The sequence below is a fragment of the Sparus aurata genome, chromosome 21 (genome assembly GCF_900880675.1).
Source record: "Sparus aurata chromosome 21, fSpaAur1.1, whole genome shotgun sequence".
Lineage (NCBI taxonomy): Eukaryota > Metazoa > Chordata > Actinopteri > Spariformes > Sparidae > Sparus > Sparus aurata.
This window is the reverse complement of record NC_044207.1, coordinates 13,060,960-13,079,367: the sequence shown is the minus strand read 5'-3', so window position 1 is coordinate 13,079,367 and position 18,408 is coordinate 13,060,960. Positions and strand designations below refer to the sequence as shown.

At 41.5% G+C, this 18,408-nt stretch overlaps 1 protein-coding gene and 1 long non-coding RNA gene across 3 annotated transcripts in view; one reads left to right on the top strand and one right to left on the bottom strand.

The window, feature by feature from the left end:
- Positions 1 to 4: 4 nt before the first annotated feature.
- On the bottom strand, positions 5 to 10,475 carry nr2f6a (nuclear receptor subfamily 2, group F, member 6a). Of its 2 annotated transcripts, none has more exons than XM_030403524.1 (6): positions 9,627 to 10,475; positions 8,464 to 9,274; positions 6,121 to 6,215; positions 4,131 to 4,459; positions 3,721 to 3,967; positions 5 to 2,478 (listed from the first exon to the last, which is right to left on the bottom strand). In XM_030403524.1, exons 2-6 carry the CDS (start codon positions 8,730 to 8,732, stop codon positions 2,204 to 2,206), a joined length of 1,215 nt encoding a protein of 404 aa, XP_030259384.1. In that variant the 5' UTR covers positions 8,733 to 9,274; positions 9,627 to 10,475; the 3' UTR covers positions 5 to 2,203. The 2 variants fall into 2 exon arrangements, with proteins under 2 accessions (XP_030259384.1, XP_030259383.1); XM_030403523.1 differs by having other exon boundaries at positions 4,131 to 4,462; positions 9,627 to 10,474.
- LOC115572978 (uncharacterized) overlaps positions 7,417 to 18,408 on the top strand; it is a 29,053-nt gene continuing 18,061 nt past the window's right edge. The window contains exon 1 of the long non-coding RNA XR_003982193.1: positions 7,417 to 7,511. This is a non-coding gene — a long non-coding RNA (uncharacterized LOC115572978). The remainder of the gene's footprint in view (positions 7,512 to 18,408) is intronic.

Below are 18,408 nucleotides of genomic sequence, written 5' to 3'. Positions count from 1 at the left end.
CACATGAATTCACTTTCTTTATTACCCATTTATGTTGCAGTGTTTATTTGGCATTCTTCATACAGATGTAATTACAACACTTTTTTCAAGTAGTTTGAAAAAACAGAAACATAATAAAAGACACATCATCATCTTTTGATTCTTTTAATAATGTTGCCATACACATGAAATTTTAAAAACTCAGTAACACAAAGATAAGAAAACATTAATAGTATATTTATCTTTTTTTTCCATCAATGACATGATCGTATGAGTTGTTGTCTAAGAGAAAAATATCCAAACAACTTTCAGACGGCCAAGTGGTAGATCAAGAAGCAGAGTTACACCTTCTATATGTTTTCAAGACTAAATGCTGTAATATGTTGCATCATTTCTTTTTGATTTTTGTAACCTCGCCTCTTGAAATACACTTGTGAGGTAAATCCTGGTGGACCAGCAAATCAAGGGCCATCTTCTTTGAACTTGTCAAAGATATTGTTTGTTTTGGCATTGAATATCCTCCAAGTGCAGTTTTTCCACCAGATTTTCACCCATTACAGTATCATCTCACACTCTTAAGAGATGAGAGCATGAGCATCTGTGTCATATCAGCTGCAATGGCATGAAGGTAAGCTTTCTTTTTTGACATCTGAACAGATGAAAGAGGTATTTTCATGTAAATACATATAGAAAAAAAACATTTAGGAGCTAACAGTGAAAGCAATACTTCAACGTTTAAATGAACCTTGAATTACATAATGTAAAAGAATGAAACTTAGCAGAGATCCAAAACAACATTTGAACATGCAAAAAGACAAAATTGGCCTCAATATATATATACACAACTCAATACATCAAGGGATCATCACTCCCAGAAAACAGCACTGATCGACGTAAACTGTAATTTAACTGGTGGTATTGGATTTAAACTCATTACCAACTATTGAGATAATTCTTATCGTCTTGGATTGCTTGTTCTGCTAGAACCACAGTTGACATCAGGCAGCCATCAATAATAAAAAAAAAAGCTCAATCTAAACATCCTTTAAAATGCTTAGTAGCTGAATTCACCATATTCAGTCAGTCAAAACTCATATTGAAAAACACAAGTGAACAAAATCACTTTGGGGGGATCTGTTCTTAAAAAGATACAAGATGAATGTTTGCAATGCTCAGAAGACTCATTTCATATTTCATGTCGCTGTCCCAAATTCATATTGAATAACAAGGCAGTTGTCAAAAAGAAGGCGGTTTCTGGTGAACAACATTTACAGAGGTTTGTGTTTAGGAAATATCAGACTAAAGCATTCTGATGTCTAGTGAGGTATTAGTCCGTTCTCTTCTTTTTCTTCTTCAACTACAGCAACAGTGAGCCCTGTGGATGAATGTAAATGCATCGTTCACCTGATGGCCACAAGAGTCCGTTCATCTCTTTCTCTCTGCTTCATCTGCTAATTATTCTATTTAAAAAACATCTCTTAAGGATGATATGATAGACTTTGGTGATTTTTCCTTGGTTTTAATTTGCTTTCTGTTCCATTTGATCAGTTTCTTTGCTTCCTCCTCAGTGTTGAGCAAAGTTCGAAGCGGTGAATTCAGAATGTTATCTCTGACAGCAAAGCCTGTACCGTGTCTTATATTCAGTCCACCGCACTTCCACAGCTTCCTCATGCTTCAGATTGTTTATTATCATCATGATACTGTTTTATAATGTCATCACTTGTGTGGATATAAAGGTCACTGTATCACAAATGGTGAGCCATGGAAAATGAGCCCAGTGTGGGAAAAACTGCTCTGCTGACTTTCATTGGCGGGACAGTTTTGTCCTCTAGATGTATTTGTAGCAGGGTGCTGCTGCCCTCTACATGAAACTGTGGCGTCTTTAGCCACTATGGCATGTGGGTGGTGACATGACTGGCTGTGGTGGCCATATCGGAGCTCAGCGTGAGGAGCTGGTCTCTGGCCTGAGACCTGGCACCAGAACTGAGAGGGTTGGCAACAAGACAGATCCATCCTGGCACCGGCTCCTCTCTTCTCTGTTGACCCGCGTGGAGACAGAGGGCTCATTTCATGAGGGGGAATAGAGCGGTTACAGTACAGTACATATGACGGCCAGCTGGCACTGCAGTTTCATAACCACACAGATGGAAAGTGATGAGTCAAGAGGTTTCCTGTGGGTCCTTGTCGTCACTAATACCAGACGGAGACCTCGTCCGTCAGGGGGCTACTGTCCTGGGACATACGGCCAGCTGATTGAGCTTCCGGAGAGCTGCATGTCACGGATCAGCGTCTCAATGGGTGTCTTTCCTACCAGGCGCATGAAAAAGAGCTGCGAGATGAGGTTGGCGGGAACGGCGCGCAGGGCGGGCAGGCGCAGGAGCAGGCGTCCAAAGCGCTGAGGCTGACTTGGGTACTGCATCCTCTCGTACTCCGTAAGGGCCACCTGAGCCTTCTCCTGCAGAGACTCCACATGGACTGGGTCTGTTAGACCACAGGCGTCTGAGAGGGAGGGAGGAGGAGGTAGTTATTTAATAGTGTGGGCAGGTTACATAAAGAGTCGTGATGAGCTGAGTGGAAGGTTGAAATCCTAGCAGATAATGTGATAAAATGCCCCTGAGGGGCACACATACAAATATAGTGTCTCATCACAGCTGCATTTAGGAAAATATGTATCTTTTAAAACCTGAAAACCCTGAACTCACCTTTGTGAAAACAGCAGAATATGGTCTTGTACTGAAGTCACATTTGGATGCTTTTGGAAGAGGCATTGCCACTCAGCAATTTGTATAAGGAGGCCACTTAAAAAGTCTTACAAGTCTTAAACTGCATAGTGCTGCATAATGATTAGTGACAGCACTGAATTATGCATCACAAAGTGTATTAGTGCATTTTCATTAATAAGCCAGGAGATGGTGCCATAGTAGGTAAATTCACAGACGATGGTGTTTACTTATCTACAGTTCTCTTCTTCTCTTTAAGAAAGAATTTTCCATCTTAAATATGAAGTTTTCAAGAATTTCTGTATTTTCAACAATCACACTAATGGCGGCCTGTCATAAGATTTTAGACTCTTAATTATTGTTGTTTCCACCCATGGCTATCTATTAGAGTGAACCCCAACAATTTTGCACATGAATATCAGTTTACTCGTCGTAGTAAGTCCTACTGTAAGAGCTTTGTCATGTCTAAAAAAATATTGTTTTTCCTTGGTAGGGTTGAGATGCTTTGTGGGAAATGCAGGATCAGGGGTTTCTGGAGATTGACTCAATAGTAGCAATAAGTAGTAACAACAATAGTAGCACCCATGGGAGGGGGTAGGATGTATTTGTGGAATACAGTACTTCTATTAGGCGAGTGAATGGAATACTTGGACACGTGTCAAAGTAGAAAAGTGGCATAAAATAAAATGTATGATGGCCTCTGTCACATTGTGTTTTGTTTTCCATCCTCTATTACAATAACAATGCAACGAGGCTGCACTGCTGAGTGTGCAATTGTGTCTACACTCGCCCAATAGACATCATTCTGTGGAGGTCGAGTGTGTTGGAAATTTCAACCTGCGACACTGACTGGAACACAGCATTAAAGACAGATAACCTGAGCCACTGCTGCACTCAGTTAGACCTTTCCTTTTAATCTGTCTCTCACAAGTCCAGCACTTCACTGACCAATGAAGTGCCTGGACTGTTTCTGCACTGAGGGACAATGTGCCACAATAACAGCAGATAAAGTAACAATCACCTGGTGAGAAGAGTGCGATGGCCTTCAGACAGCTGTACTCTGCTGAGTCCACCTGCAGCCTCGTCAGTTTGTCGACCTGGTCCTGGAACACCCTCACCTGGTCCATGAAGGACACCACACGCTCGGCGGACATGGGTGAGGAGTGGAAGCCAGCTGCGGCCAACAGGGGGGCCATGTGGAGCGGCAGGGCCGACTGGGCTGCGTTTAGGATGAACAGCTCACTCCAGCTCAGCCTCAGCAGGGCCACCTGTGGATGTTTTTGTGTGTTAATCAGGTTTGCCCACACTGTTATCAGACATTTTCACTGCATTCATTCTGTGTTTATGTTTGGATCGAGACACTTTCTTCAACCTCTCCTGTATATTTCTGTCTCAAACACATCAAACTTTATTCTTTAAATTTAATCTGACCTGGTCTGACACAGGCAGCTCAGGGAAATAAGGGATGCTTCTGGCCCACTCCACGGTGCTGAAAAGTAGCCTGGCAGCCAGCTCGCAGATATTATCAATCCCCATGGCGTTATCTGGACCAGCCTGTTGGTTGTACTGGTGTCCAAAGCGACTGCTGGGGTACGGTTCGGCTCGCAGCAGCTGGGAAATGAGCTCGGACACAGGCTGACCTCCCCCACTTCCTCCGTTGTTGTTGTTGTTGTAGAACTCGCCTCCAAGGCCGCTGGCGCCACCTATGGGCGTGATGGAGGGGCTGAGGCTCGGCTGTGGTGGGATGCGACCGCGTTGAACTGCTGTAGTTTGGTTGGGGGACAAAGGGGAGGAGGGGAGATGAGGGAGACAGAGAGGATGAGAGCAAAGCGGAATGAAGGGGGGTAGATAAAGAGAGGAGATAATAGCAAAAGGGAAGGGGAGGTGAAGGAAGGGATTTGGAGAATAAAACGAAGAGGAAGAAAAGTTAAAACTGAGTTCAGCCAGCAGTGTATGTCAGATTATCAGCAGACCGGCTTGACCTGATTAGGAAGCTATTCTTCAAGATTAAAGGAGGCATAATCGAGCCCAGACTGACTCAAAAGGAGCGTGAAAGGGAGGAGAAAAATTCTTGTGCTTGTCGGGTGAGATGAAGGTTATCTATAGAAATAAAATTTAAAAAAGACTGAGGGGAAGATTTACTCTCCATTAAAATTCTAACATTCTACAAGATCAATTGTGGAGGACAATTACAACATGCTATTGCAGAAACCTTAGAACGTCCCATATTTTAGAAGATAAGGTCCCAAGAACACTGCTTGAAACTAGAAAGGTGGCAGGCTCCGCCAAATATAAACAAAAGTATAAAGTAAAAAGTACAAAAGTATTAAATTGTGTTGTTCTTTGAACTGAGTTTGTTTATTCAATTTATTTGATCATGAAAACTAAGAGAGTTTGATTATTTGGTTTGTTTAGGCATTTCTCTTCTGACAAAAATGTCTTTCCCAGAACTACATAGTGAATCTTTCGTCATCCAAAACCAGAACTACTGAATAGAGACACATTCATTTGCGGACATGAATTCATGTGGTAACAATCTGTCCTGTTCGAGTGTCCTTGAGCAAGACAGTGAATCCACTCCAACCCGAGGAATGCTGCTCTTCAGCTGAGACTGACCTCTGACCTCTTTGTGGAGGTGGTCATGTCGAGGGAATTTCCCTTCAGGGAGCTGTAATGTGTCTCATTAGCATGCTTCACGGTTTGTGAGTGTGGGGTGGGGGGGGACTACTCAGAGACACATCAGGTTTTCTTTGAAAATCACAGACCTTCAGACATTATAGGTTAAATTTATTTTTTAAGGTTGCATCCTCAAAAAGGTATAGAAATTCAGTTGTATTCATATGTGCTGTATTTATGTATTATTTGTCTCTGTTTATCTATCGGCATTACATTGAACGATGCTTCACTTTGGCTCCGCCGCTTAAGGTGAATTCCCCGTATTGAATTCTGCCTGATCGAGTCAACAAGGCAGAGGGGTTTCTGTGGCATCAACCAGGGGCTTAAGGCTCTGGGACGCAGGTGTCTTAGCACTGTATCCCTCTCAGTCACTCTTACACAGGCACTAGATTAAGCCACTTAGTACGTGGCATTGAGCTGACACGCATGGCTAGCTTAGCCATGATAGGTCCTCGACAGCCATGTGTGGCATTTTCTCGGCACTATGGGGCTCATGGAGCAGAAGGGGCGAAGATAATGGCAGAGGCAAATTTAACTATGATTGATTTTCCTCTATTCTAAGAGCCACCAAATGAAGTAATGAAAAGGCTTTTCACTGAGGAAATATCAATTATTTGCATTTTCTATAGCCATTCAATAGCAGTGTATGAAATGTTGCACATGTACAATGAGTGTGTCCCACAGTGAGGCACATCCTTTAGAGGGGATTAAAGAGGATGGTGGATTTATGGATTAGGATAGATACCTTCTTTGCGCATGCCAACGCGGAAGCATTTCTTCAGTCGACAGTACTGGCACTGGTTCCTGTGGTGCTGGTCAATCTGACACTCTCTGTTAGACCTGAGAACGTAAACAAATGATGATGAGACTGATGATTTCCTGCAGGCGTCAGACTGTGTGATCTGCTGTCACCTCAACAAGTTGTTCTGTGCGTCAATCAGATTTTCATGCAGATTTATCAAAACCATCCAAGTTACAACTGTGTAAACAGTTCAACTTTGCAGGAAAGTGAAAATGTGAAAGACAAAGGCTTATGCAAAGTCATCATGTTTCATTAAAAATGATTTGATGTATATAACTTATAAAGTATTAAGCAGTATAATACCAACACTTGCTTTTCACATTGCATCTGAACACAAATATTACATCGTGAAATTAGATTTTCCATTAGGTTACAGGAAACATCATCATGACTATGAAGCAGAAGGAAGTTGTATCATTCAGTGTTCTGTCACTCACATATCCCAGCTGTTCTAATGTTTACTCTACAATATGTGCTTCAACTCAAATTAAGCAGGAACACAACACTGTCCAACAGAATAAATGTCCGCAACTTTTTTGATAATCATTTGCTTTTTCACAGTGGTAAGGTGAATATGGTTAGATTTAGTATTATATTTTTGGAACTTAAATGTGGTGGTTTATTTACGGTAAATATCTAGGTACAAAATTGGATACCACATTTTTGTCTATAATTTTTGACAGATCCCTTTGTTTAACTTATAAAAATAGAATGTGGACTTTGTTTTACAATAAAGACACCTTTATCTGTGCTTCTGTGCATGACAGGCTTCACAAACATCATAGAAATGTGGAGTGGCAACTGTCATTTTTCATTAATCTGACACTTTTTCTCAATTCATCAGTGAAATGAAAAGGAGGGTAGTGAAGGTAGTCAACAACACAAATATATTCAGTGCTGTCCTCTATCATACAAGACAATAAATGAAAGAATTGATATCACATTTGAGAAGCTGAACCAGACAACGCGTGGAAATTTTAGCTTGGGAAATTAGTTTGGATTTTTGTTCAAGCTAACGTTACTGCATACTGGAAAACATTATGTGTTTTGTGGGTCTGTGTATATTTTCCAAACACCTCAAGCAAAGTGACATTGTTTTGTATAACAGCTATTGAAAATTCGTTTTCACGAAATAAAACATTTTTAAGAAGCCTCGAACTTAGACAGACAACTGCCATATGTGTTACCTCGTCCAGGCTATATAATCATTACTGGCCTGTACGCAACCATCTGAAAACCGTTACAACTTCACCCGGATGTACGTGGTTTTGCAGCACGCGAGCTCAGTGACCGTCGCCGCTCTGTCCTCGGTTCACCACGTCTCCAGGTGGAGGGTGAGTTCAAATAATTTTGTACAAAAAAACTTAACTGCTACTTTTGAATTACACTATGCAGTCATGCTAACGTTAGAATGTCCTAACATGTGCCCGAAATCATGTGTCATGAGAACACTAGATAAAATGTACTGGCGAGCTAGCTGACGTTAGCTTTGAATGTTAGCATGGTTTGATGAAAATGAGAAGTTGGGAGGAGTGGCTAAGGCTAGCTTTATCTCACAAATAATAATACACGCATTCAGTACGAGAATGTGTATACTTGTTATACTGTCCAATGTTAAGTAATGTTAAACTCAACAAGGTGAGTACACCCAGTTTCATTTAAAAAAGGTTGGTCAAGTGAGGTCATGTGTGTTTACCCCTAATGTCAAATATGGGTGAACACTGAAGAAAATAGGCCCTTTCTTTAAGTGGATTTTTGTTGATGGACACACTACTCAAAATTAGTTAGGGATATGTTTTGTTTTATGAATATTTTTGGTCCCCAATAATAATGTGACACATTTCATTGAACTTTTGCTTTATATCTATGCATATGCATATATGCATGATCATCCCAATATCTCTAGCTAATTTCGAGTAGTGTAATCTAAATCCAAATATATTTGTGCGCTGTTTAGTTGTACATACATTCTTGTAAAACATTATTATGCTAAACTTGAGATTGTATTAATAGTTGTATGAGTCATTTGAAAACCTGCAGGGAAGACTAGTCGTGGTACAGGACAAAGAACATATTTCTAAGTGTATTAGTCTCTATTTGAAGTTACAATTATGGTGAGGTCTCTGGTAGGTTTTATCTTGGGGTTAAGGCAAAGATTAGGTACTTTGCGACCTCATAGGTTACGGTTTTGCTAGCTTAACTAAAAAACATTGGATAGTCCCAATGCGAGCAGATCGTAACGCTCACTTGGGTGAAATACTAATGTAAATACTAAGCCCCTCTCACCTGCATGTGTAGCTGAGGTTCCGTCTGACGCTCCTCTTGAAGAAGCTCTTGCAGCCCTCGCACGTGAAGACCCCATAGTGTTTCCCGCTGGACTTGTCCCCGCACACCACACAGTCCACCACGCAGGCCTTGTCATCATCTCCGGCTTCCATGTCGCTGCCCCCCGCCTGGGGTGAACCGTCCTCCTCGTCCCCCCTCAGATAGCTCTTGTCCCCCAGCCCGTTGGTGCCCCCGTTGGGATCTCCCCAGCCCCCGCTCACCATGGCCATCGCTTGGTTACCGAACCAGCGCAGAGGGAAATGTGACAGACAGCCAAGATTTCTGGTTGCTGTCAAGGTAACATGAACATCAAAAGTCCAGATTGTGTGTTTCCCCCTCACCTGGAGTGAATCAGTCTTTTCCGCTTGCTTGTGCTCTCATTTGTTAATTAAGTCTCTTGATTGTTTTAGAGCATATAATAACAGAATTGGGAAGGGGGAACAAAAACAGTCCTCAGGCTAAGCAAGCAGATGTCAATGTGGAAAAAGAATAGGCTATAGCATTGAGGAGGAGGGTGTTTGGCAGAAAAAACAAGAGCAGCTCTGTCTCCTCCCACTCCACTATGACCTGGAAACAGTCGCAAGTGTGGCAACTTTTAGTTTTGCATGCCTGTAGATTTTAATTCCCCCTTTTCCTTTCTTCTTCTCTTGTCCAACGCGTAGCTGCTATGTCTTGTTTTTGTCCTTGTCTTCAGACCAGTACAAGAGACGTTGAAAGAGAAGCCGGCTCGAACGCTGTCCAGTCAAATGGTGTCACGCGTCAGCCTTGGAACCTTTCACAGGAAACAATGAGTCAAAGATTACATTTCTTCTGAAAGAGAGTGAACGGTTTGTGAGCAAATGACACGAGAGGTGAAAATCTCCTTCTAGCTTCAGCTCTACATGCTGTTGTTCTCCTCTTCTTCACACATACACTCCCAGCTCTGTCTCTGTAGCAACAGTAATGGCTGAAAAAGGACCTCGGTGTAGCTCGCCTTAGCACATGCCTGGAGAGGCTCTGACCACCCCTCTTAAAGTACCCCTTACATGAATTTGTCTCTTCTAGCACCGACTCGTCTTCATACAAGGTCGCTGTCTAACTAAACATTCACCTCTAAATCCTTATAGAAATTATGTTAAGCTTACCTCAGAGGGAACGTTAATGTCTCTGGCTTCCCTCACTGGTAAATAAATCCCTTTCTTGCTCTAGATCTTCCTTCCATCCAGCGAGGCTGCAGACACAGCTTCCCTATTTTGCTTTAATCCTCTCAGTGGCAGCATTGTGACCCACAATGAAGACATTCCACATCAAGCAAAACAAGCCGATGTCCACACAACAATAACATCATTTTCATGTGGTCGTGGGCTTCTTCTTCGAGGCACCGCCAGCTGCAGCAGCGGCGGTGTGGCCGCAGCAGATGAGGCGACGTGGACCCTGCGCTAGCCTCCAAAATACACAAGTAGATCCCCAACACAAGGAAGTGAGCTCTCTTCCCTGCTTGTTGTAGCACGAGTGTGTCGATTGCTCTGTGCTGCTTTCTTCCTAGAAAAAAAAAAAGCCAAACAGCCAAGAAAAGCAGGAAAGTGTCCGTCTGCTCAGCCCTCCATAGTTCCTGCGGTTTCTCTCCAGGCACTCATGCGGTCTTCTCCCTCCAGCCTTTTGTCAGTGCCTGCCCACCAAGAACTAATGACTTGCGGCCTAGCCCTGTGTGCTGCTCGTCGGTGTGTGTGTGTGTGTTTGTGTGTGTGCAAAGCCTTCCCCTATGGCTCATGCAAACAGGAGGTGGGGGGTGGAAACGGGGACGGGTGCTCCTCTTTCCCCCTCCTCTCTCGGGCTACAGAGTCCACAAATCAAATTATGATTCAAGAAAATGGCCACGGTCAGAGAAAGGCTGGTTTTCTTTCAGTGATTTGCTTTTTTTTCTCCTTACCCCTCTCTCCTCTTGTCTGTCTGTTTTCCTCAAACCTATGTGTGTGTGTGTGTGTGTGTGTGTGAGGGAGAGATCAAGCAAAGCAGTGGAGAGAGAGAGAGAAGGAGGGGGGAGGGAGGGAGCGGGAGTGTGTGCAGAGGGGGAGGGGGCAGTCAATGTGTGTGTGTGTGTGTGTGTGTGTGCTCCCAGGGATTTGACACTGCTATTCAAGCCCTGCGGTTACCATGGAGCCGGCCGCCTTATATGGCCATTGGAGTCAAAGAGCAAAGAGAGTGGGCTGTGTGGGGCAGCAAGCACACACACACACGCACACACACACACACACACACACACACACACACACACACACACACACACACACACACACACACACAGGAAGGATGTGGAGGATCTCTCTCCTCAGAGATGCAGAGAGCATGACCCCAAGGCCTCAAAAAAACACCCCAACAATACCAGATTACCCTGAAGCCCCGCAACAAATACAAGCAAGCCAATCTCCTGCCAGCCCTTTGTCTTTAAGAAGAAAATTTAATGTTGCATCTGAAAGTTTCTCCGTCACAAAACACGGCACAAAGCAGCAGCTAGGTGAACTTTATTTCTTAAAGGGAGGACATATCTTTGCCTATTCAAACAACACACTTTGATCCTGCATACGTGCGGCGCAGCCCACTCGAGAGCTGCTTATTGTGCTTGAGGTAAAGGTTAGCATTTTGTGGTCATTGCTCATTTGCTCAAGGCCTTCTCTCTATTCTCTCAGTGCTTTGTGGCGAGCACGGTGATATGTGTTCAACGTTACCCCAAGAGGTCAAACTGACTTTCACACCCCTGTCGCGTTAAAAAGCCCAGGGTCAAATGCAGATAAAGGGGAGGAGGAGGGTCGGATAAGAGCTTTAAGAGATAAGTGATGATTCTGCTTGTAAATGTGCGGCTCTTCAGGGTGGGGGGTTGCAGTCACAACAGATGCGACGAGATGAAAGATTCACTGTAATATGCAACTTGTTGTCTTATCTGTTGAGTGTTTACAGAGATTTTTAAAGGCATTCTTTTACCCCCTCGGACACTTTTATGGCACCCCTAAATCTAAACCCAGCTTTACCCCCTGGAGGACAGAATGTGTGTGTGACACAGAAGCATTGTCCTGGCCATTGTGTGGCTAATGGGTCATCAGAGGGTTGGGTGTGTGTGTGTGTGTGTGTGTGTGTGTGTGTGTGTGTGTGTGTGTGTGTGTGAGTGTGTGTTAATTTGAATGAAAGTCCCTTTAATTATGCCGCTGTGTCTGCTTATTGTCACATCTTGTGTTGAGAAAGATTAGGCTTGTCAAATAAAGGGTGCTTGTAAAGGATTGTGTGTGTGTGTGTGTGTGTGTGCGTGCGCTCGTGCGCGTGGGTTCACAGAGCCATTAATCAATAATTTTAGAAATAGTACATTTGAGTAAATTTGCTCTATTTGTTGTAGTTTGTTTTGTATTAGTAGATCTTATTTAATTCCTACTTTGTGAGTCATTATTTCTGTAGGCTGATATTTGAATTAGAGCTGCAACAATTAGATGATTCATCTATTGGTCAGTTGGAAGAAAATCACTTTTATTTATCACTCATTCATTTATCACAAAAAATGTCAAATATTTTTGCTGGTTCCAGCTTCTTAAATGTAAGGATTTACTGCTTTTCTTTGTAATTTTATGAAAGTGAATTGAGAGGTTTTCTATTTAGGACTGTTGGTTGGAAGAAAGGAACAATTTTGGACATTTTGGATAAAAATGGATAGGATAGGATACAAATCCCTTTTAATAATATCGCTAATGAAAATAACTGTTAACTTGCTCACTAGTCTTGCCTTATCTTGTGTTAACTTGGTGGATTTCAACCCCTTGATAATGGACTTCTTTATCGCCACACATGTTTAGCCTTATTTCAGAAAATTTGAGGAGGTTGCCATAACATGGCAGTGGCACATTCCTAAACTTTCTGTCTTAACCACTAACATCAAAAGACTCAATTCAGCTTCCTAGTAGATATGAAATGGAACAATTTCAATATATTCCTAGATTAGTAAAATACTATCTGCCATTGCAAAATAAGTGTGAAGAGAATAATTAGTCAGTACTTTAGATTACATTAAATAAATAAAAAAACAGTAAATTATAAACTATAAATTCAAAGAGATGCTTTACATGCTTATCATTTTCACTTCAGTGTCCGAGACTGTAACCACTGGGACATACCAGTGATGTGGCCTTTGTACCGACAGTCAAGAAAGTTGTTGCTCCCCGTAAGGAATCCATAAAATGCAAGACTGCAAAAGATGTCTGCCAGGCTGCCAGCCCAACAGATATACAGTATAATGCACACAGAAACAGCTGACAATGAGGCACAGACATTTAAAGCAAAAATTATTAAATTGAATTTTTTTGCAATTTTGTGCCCCATCAGTTTCAAATGCAATTCACATATTACAGAGATTTCTTGTGCCAAGTGTAAAAGGCCAGGCTTTTTTAAGTCACTGTAACATCAATTTTGATTTTGAAGATGTTACTTTAAGTTAAATTTTTTTCCCTAATGTTGCTTTGACTTGCAGTTCCTTGAATTTCAAAAACACTCCAAAGAGTAAACATGTTAAAGGGTCAGGCTACACATAACAACACTGAAAGTAATATTTGACAATAGCCCTTTTTAGATAGAAAAGGTGGCACATTTGCTCCAAGGTAAGGGCGACAATGTGCCGCCCTGTCTTTCTAAAACGGAGGCGCAATATTCCCCCTTTTCCAAAAGCCGCCATCGGGGTAGGTGTAAACGTGACGTGACGTGATGCACGAAGGTGGGCTGTGAACAGTGACAACGAATTTGTCTTAAAAATAAGAGCTTTACATTGCACCCCATTGGAGTTTAGAACTGGGTTCTTAGCAAGGGGCTTTGAATTTGAAAGTAGTGACCGTTCCTAGCTTGCCGCTACAACAACAAACGGACAACGAAGACAGCTACAGAGACCGAGGAGACGCTAGCATCTCCCGGGTCTCAGCAACTGTCCAGTTGCTCATCTTAATGTCCGCAGATGAAGTGATGGATGGACTGCTGCTATCAGCTGTTTCTTGGTTTTGAAACTCCCCGGCTGTGGGTCACACAACAGTGCAAGTCATCGACACCTCTGCCCATCTTACGCAGGGGCTTGCACATTGACGCCTTGGGTTTAGATAGCAGGCGAGGCGGAAATAAGTGTACCCTCCGAGGCAGCAAATTGGCGGACGAAAACAGACCCCCAATTTGCCGGCTTCTGTCTAAAAGGACAGGCAAATTGGCGGCTTGCTGCCCTGTCTAAAAACAGCGAATGTTTTTTCTGATAACAGTCCATGAGAATAACATTTCTGGGCCATGTTTTGTTTCATATTAGTTGTAGTATCACACTGGACCACTAATTAAAACAGCAAGAGTGGCAGACCCTGCCATAATTTATTAACCATCATATCCTGACATGAATAATTTGTGCAAATACTTTAATAACTCCTACCCACATATTTGCAGTATATTTCCTCAAATAAATAACTGCTATCCCCAAATAAATGGGATGTCATACAGCCAGAAACCCTGAAGTGCATCTACAGTACATATCTACATTAAAACTGTGGACATTTTGAATGCCAGAGTCTACCCCTTTTATATCAGTGATGGTTGACTAATTGTCCTACAGTTGTAACCACAATTAATCCCAAAATTATTAAGAAAAATCCAATGTCTTATTTCGATGAAATCCTAAGAATAATCACATCACATTGAAGCATAGTATGTTTGTGTTTCTGCAATTTTAATGACCAACTCAAATCCTAAATCTGGCTGGCTTATTTTAAGGCAGTCATTTTTGCCAAATTTTCTGTCAGGTGACCGTGTCTCCCTTTATGGGGAAAATGTTTCCATGTTTATTGTGGAGGAGGAATACTAAAAAGTAATGATGTCATCCTGATTAAGATCATAGCATGTAAACTATGGCTTAATAATGTGGGAAAATGATGTAATTGCAATTTTCTTCAGAAATGTTCATTATGCCATTTTCCATTATTTTCTGTATTAACCAGTATACACAAGCAAGAAATTATTCTATCATATGGACAAAGCACTGGATACAGTCAACATATAGACTACTCTTTACCAGTAGAGCACTGGTAACTTTAACCTTTGTGAACATGTAATAAAATCCTCAGGACTTAACTTTTTAAGAAATCTAAAAAATGAAAAAAATTATTGTTCTCATCACTGTCTTGTAATGTAGCATCGGAGATAAAATAATAAAGGGCATTGTTTTTTCGTAGCTTTAACAATTTGAAAATTTAAAATGTTCTATTACATACAAAATTGCTATTTTTAAAACACTAAGAAGGCTTGACACGACATGAAACTTTGCTCGTAGTATCACCAGGGTCTCTACACATGAACACAAGCACTGAGAACATTGTTTGTGTACGCAGAGTTTACTAAAAAGAAGGTTTTTGGACAACTCACGTTAGCAGTAGCACCTCCGGTGTGCCGCCGTCATGGCAGACAAAAAGAGTCGATCCCCGAGTGCGACCTAACAGCTAGGAGGTCCACCATTACTCTCCTGCCTGTTATGTCGTACTCGGGGATCGACACTTTTTGTCTGCCTTGACGGCGACACGCTGGAGATCCAGCTCCAACGGTGAGTAGTTAAAAAACCTTCATTTTAGTAAACTCTGTGTACACAAACAGTTTTCAATGCTCGTGTTCATGTGTAGAGACCCTGGTTTTACTCATATTCAATCACAAATAAAGCCTTGGTTGCTTCTTGGCGAGAGTTTACTTTAATGATTGAGCCTTACGTGAATTACTGTTTTGTCCTGTTTGGTGAATATACTTGAGTCCTTTCTTTAATTTCCATACATTGTTTCATACACTGTTTTTAATTAGTTCAATTGCTTCCTAAATTTGTTTTTTGGGTATTTAGCCAGCTGTCTGACCTCTTAAATGACACAGCCCCACCTCAATAGAGGCCTTGTGTACTCACACACAGTTTGTTGTACATTAAGTTTACATTTCATGTCACACAAATGGAGCACATATTTATGTTCATATGCATTCACATGTTGGATGAAAGCTGATGTATTTTGCATTGATCCATCCACCAAAATTTCATCATATAGCCTAAATATATATTTGCAGTTCAGTTTTACTTAAAACCTTTTCATGGTATACATAAAAGTAATAAATATCTATTTCTGTATAGTATAAGTAGGCTTTTTTTATATATATATATATACTATGTGCAATCTACCTTTAAACCTTGTAATCCAGTTCAGAAATCAGAAAAAGAATAATTCTCATTATTTGGAGAATTGAAGTTGTCAGACTTCTGTTAAAGTTCAGTTTATAGGGTGGGTCATTAAACCGTACCCTTCTGCATTTTTGGGCAGGCCCAAACACAACTCACTAAGCAATTGACTCAGTTAACATTTCAACCATTTAAGTTAACCTCTAAGGTCTGATACAGAGGGCTATCCCATAACGAATACAACCATCCTCCCCCCGCATGGCCAAGTGTCTAAAGTTAGGACAGCCCTCTCCCTGAGGCATTCCCGGCAACCTCTGTAATTCAATCTCAGGGTGTTAGTGCGTGCTCTCAACCGCATCAGCATATGGAAAGTAGGTCTTTACTTAAAGTAATCATGAGGCGTCTGTGCAGCCTTCTCGCGGGGACTGTGTTTTCATCACGCTCTGATGGCTGTTAAATGTTTAGACTTGCAGTGACAGCTTCACCCTGAGACCAGAGTGACCTGTGACCTTTGAGGAATGGACAAGCCTGGAAACAAAAACAGAGGCCTTTTGTGCGGGTCAAAGGGAAAACATCTGCTGGGCTGAAGACACAGAGAGAAGAGGGGGGATTAACTCTGAGGGATTCATCATTTGGCCTTCTCAGCCACCTCTGATGAGAGGTGCCTGATGGGAACGTGCAGAAAGCCACTGACTGTACGCCACATCATTACGACCCAAATCCTCTTTATTTTCCTCATTAAAATCCCAGCTGCCTCTTGGCTCAGCAGGAAAAATTGATTAAAAAAAGGCAGATAAATACAATATGAGGGGGAATTTCTTTGATATAAATGCTGCAGTCGCTCTTATCACATCACCACAGGAGCCACTGGTCACAGCCAGTCTTTCACTTTTAAATTAAATTTTCGCCTGAATAAATGATCTGAGAGGATTGCACATCACAGTTCCCGTTGAGAAAATTCATTTGAACAATTCTTGCTTTGATATCATCATGCATTATGATGATAAATGAGTGTGAATTTTTTTTTTACCATCATGAAGCAGTTACAGTGTCATTTAAATTTGGGCGGTGGAATGCTGCCCACTCAGGATCACAGATAACAAAAGAAAGCATTTACATTCTTTTTCTCCACTTAACACTCACTCTGCACGCAGCAGGTATTTAGCACCATTTTGTTTATTTGTCTGTTCAGTCTGGTGGTCGGCTCGAGTATTTACCACTTCTCCTCTGTCCCTTCTCTCAGTAACAGAGACCTTTTTCTTTAGGCTAGTCATTTGATATAGCACACGGCTGTGATATTGGTAACCATATCCTTCAGAACTAGTTACCAATTAGCCAAACATTACTGGAGGGAAATCTCATGGGGTGATTCTACGTGCTATCCCAGTTTTATCATTAGCCATGCATGGTGTTATGTAAGGACAAGTAAAACAATATGGCAGGCTCTGGAGTACAAATAAAATGTAGAAATTATATTATTTTCCCAAATAGTTAGACATTTAGCATTCAGCAGTTGCCAGGCAACCAATGGAGATGCCAGGAAGTTAGTGCTCCCAGCCAACACCTAACCCCCTGTTAAATTGCCGGTTGTTGTTGGTATCCAGATAAATAGTACATTCACATGCTTCTCCGATGGTCTCATGTCCCTAAGTGGGAAGTGGTTCTTCTGACTCAGTGTGTTCCTGAGCTTTTTAGTTGTAATAAGAAACAACATGGACGCTACAAAAAAGATTGTAGGAATTTTGTCCCTTTTTGCTCCAACAGTACATTGTCTAAAAACACCTAAATACTGCTTTACCCTTTATCAGGGTTTATGTTGATAAATAACTATCCCAACTAATCTAGGACATGTGTAGAGTAACTCTCTACTTACTATAGTGTTACAAATTATGTGTGAGCAAATAAATAATGCAAGACATGAATTCATAAAAAGTTTCTTACTATCAACCAAACATTTACTTCTGTCCACTGGGTTGTTGTGCTCAAATGACATAAAGTCATCAAGTTGCACACCAACATTTTCAGTGTAAGCCAAATAAAGGTTTGGCACATAAGCCACCATCGCGTGTACACTTCAGTTTTATATATATATGGTTGAAACAAACAAGACATACCATATTGACCAGGGGGCTTTAGAGCTGCTGGTAGGCAGAGTTGGACACAGAGCCAGGCTAGCTGTTTTTCCCTGTTTCCAGGATTTGTGCTAAGCTAACAGCCTACTAGCTCAATCCACTTTCTCATTGAGCTAATGGCAACAATATGTATTTCTCAGAAATCCAAACTTTTCCTTTGAGAAATAGAATTTACTTCACTACACCAGAATTAACTTTGGCCTGCACCTACTAACTACAGTTACTTCTAGTATGTAAGATAACGTATAATAACAGCATATATAAGTAAAACTGTGTTTAAATCACATTACAGTGTGTTTACATTATTCATACATGGAGGAAAATGTTGATTTAGCAGCATAGCCTGTATGTGACAGAGTCCATCAGATAATAAATACAAATATTCAGATTAGTAGCAGTAAAAGAAAAAAATGTAAACACAGCGTTTTGACATGATGAAGCCTGAACAGCCCTTTATCTTGTCCCTTATGCACTACCACATGTTCACTGCTTTGCTTCAGGATTCTTTATGTCTGAAATGTTGCACTTCATTCAGTCATTCTACACATTTGACTGATATGTCGAGCTGGGAGGCTGTCCTCAGCTGCAGTT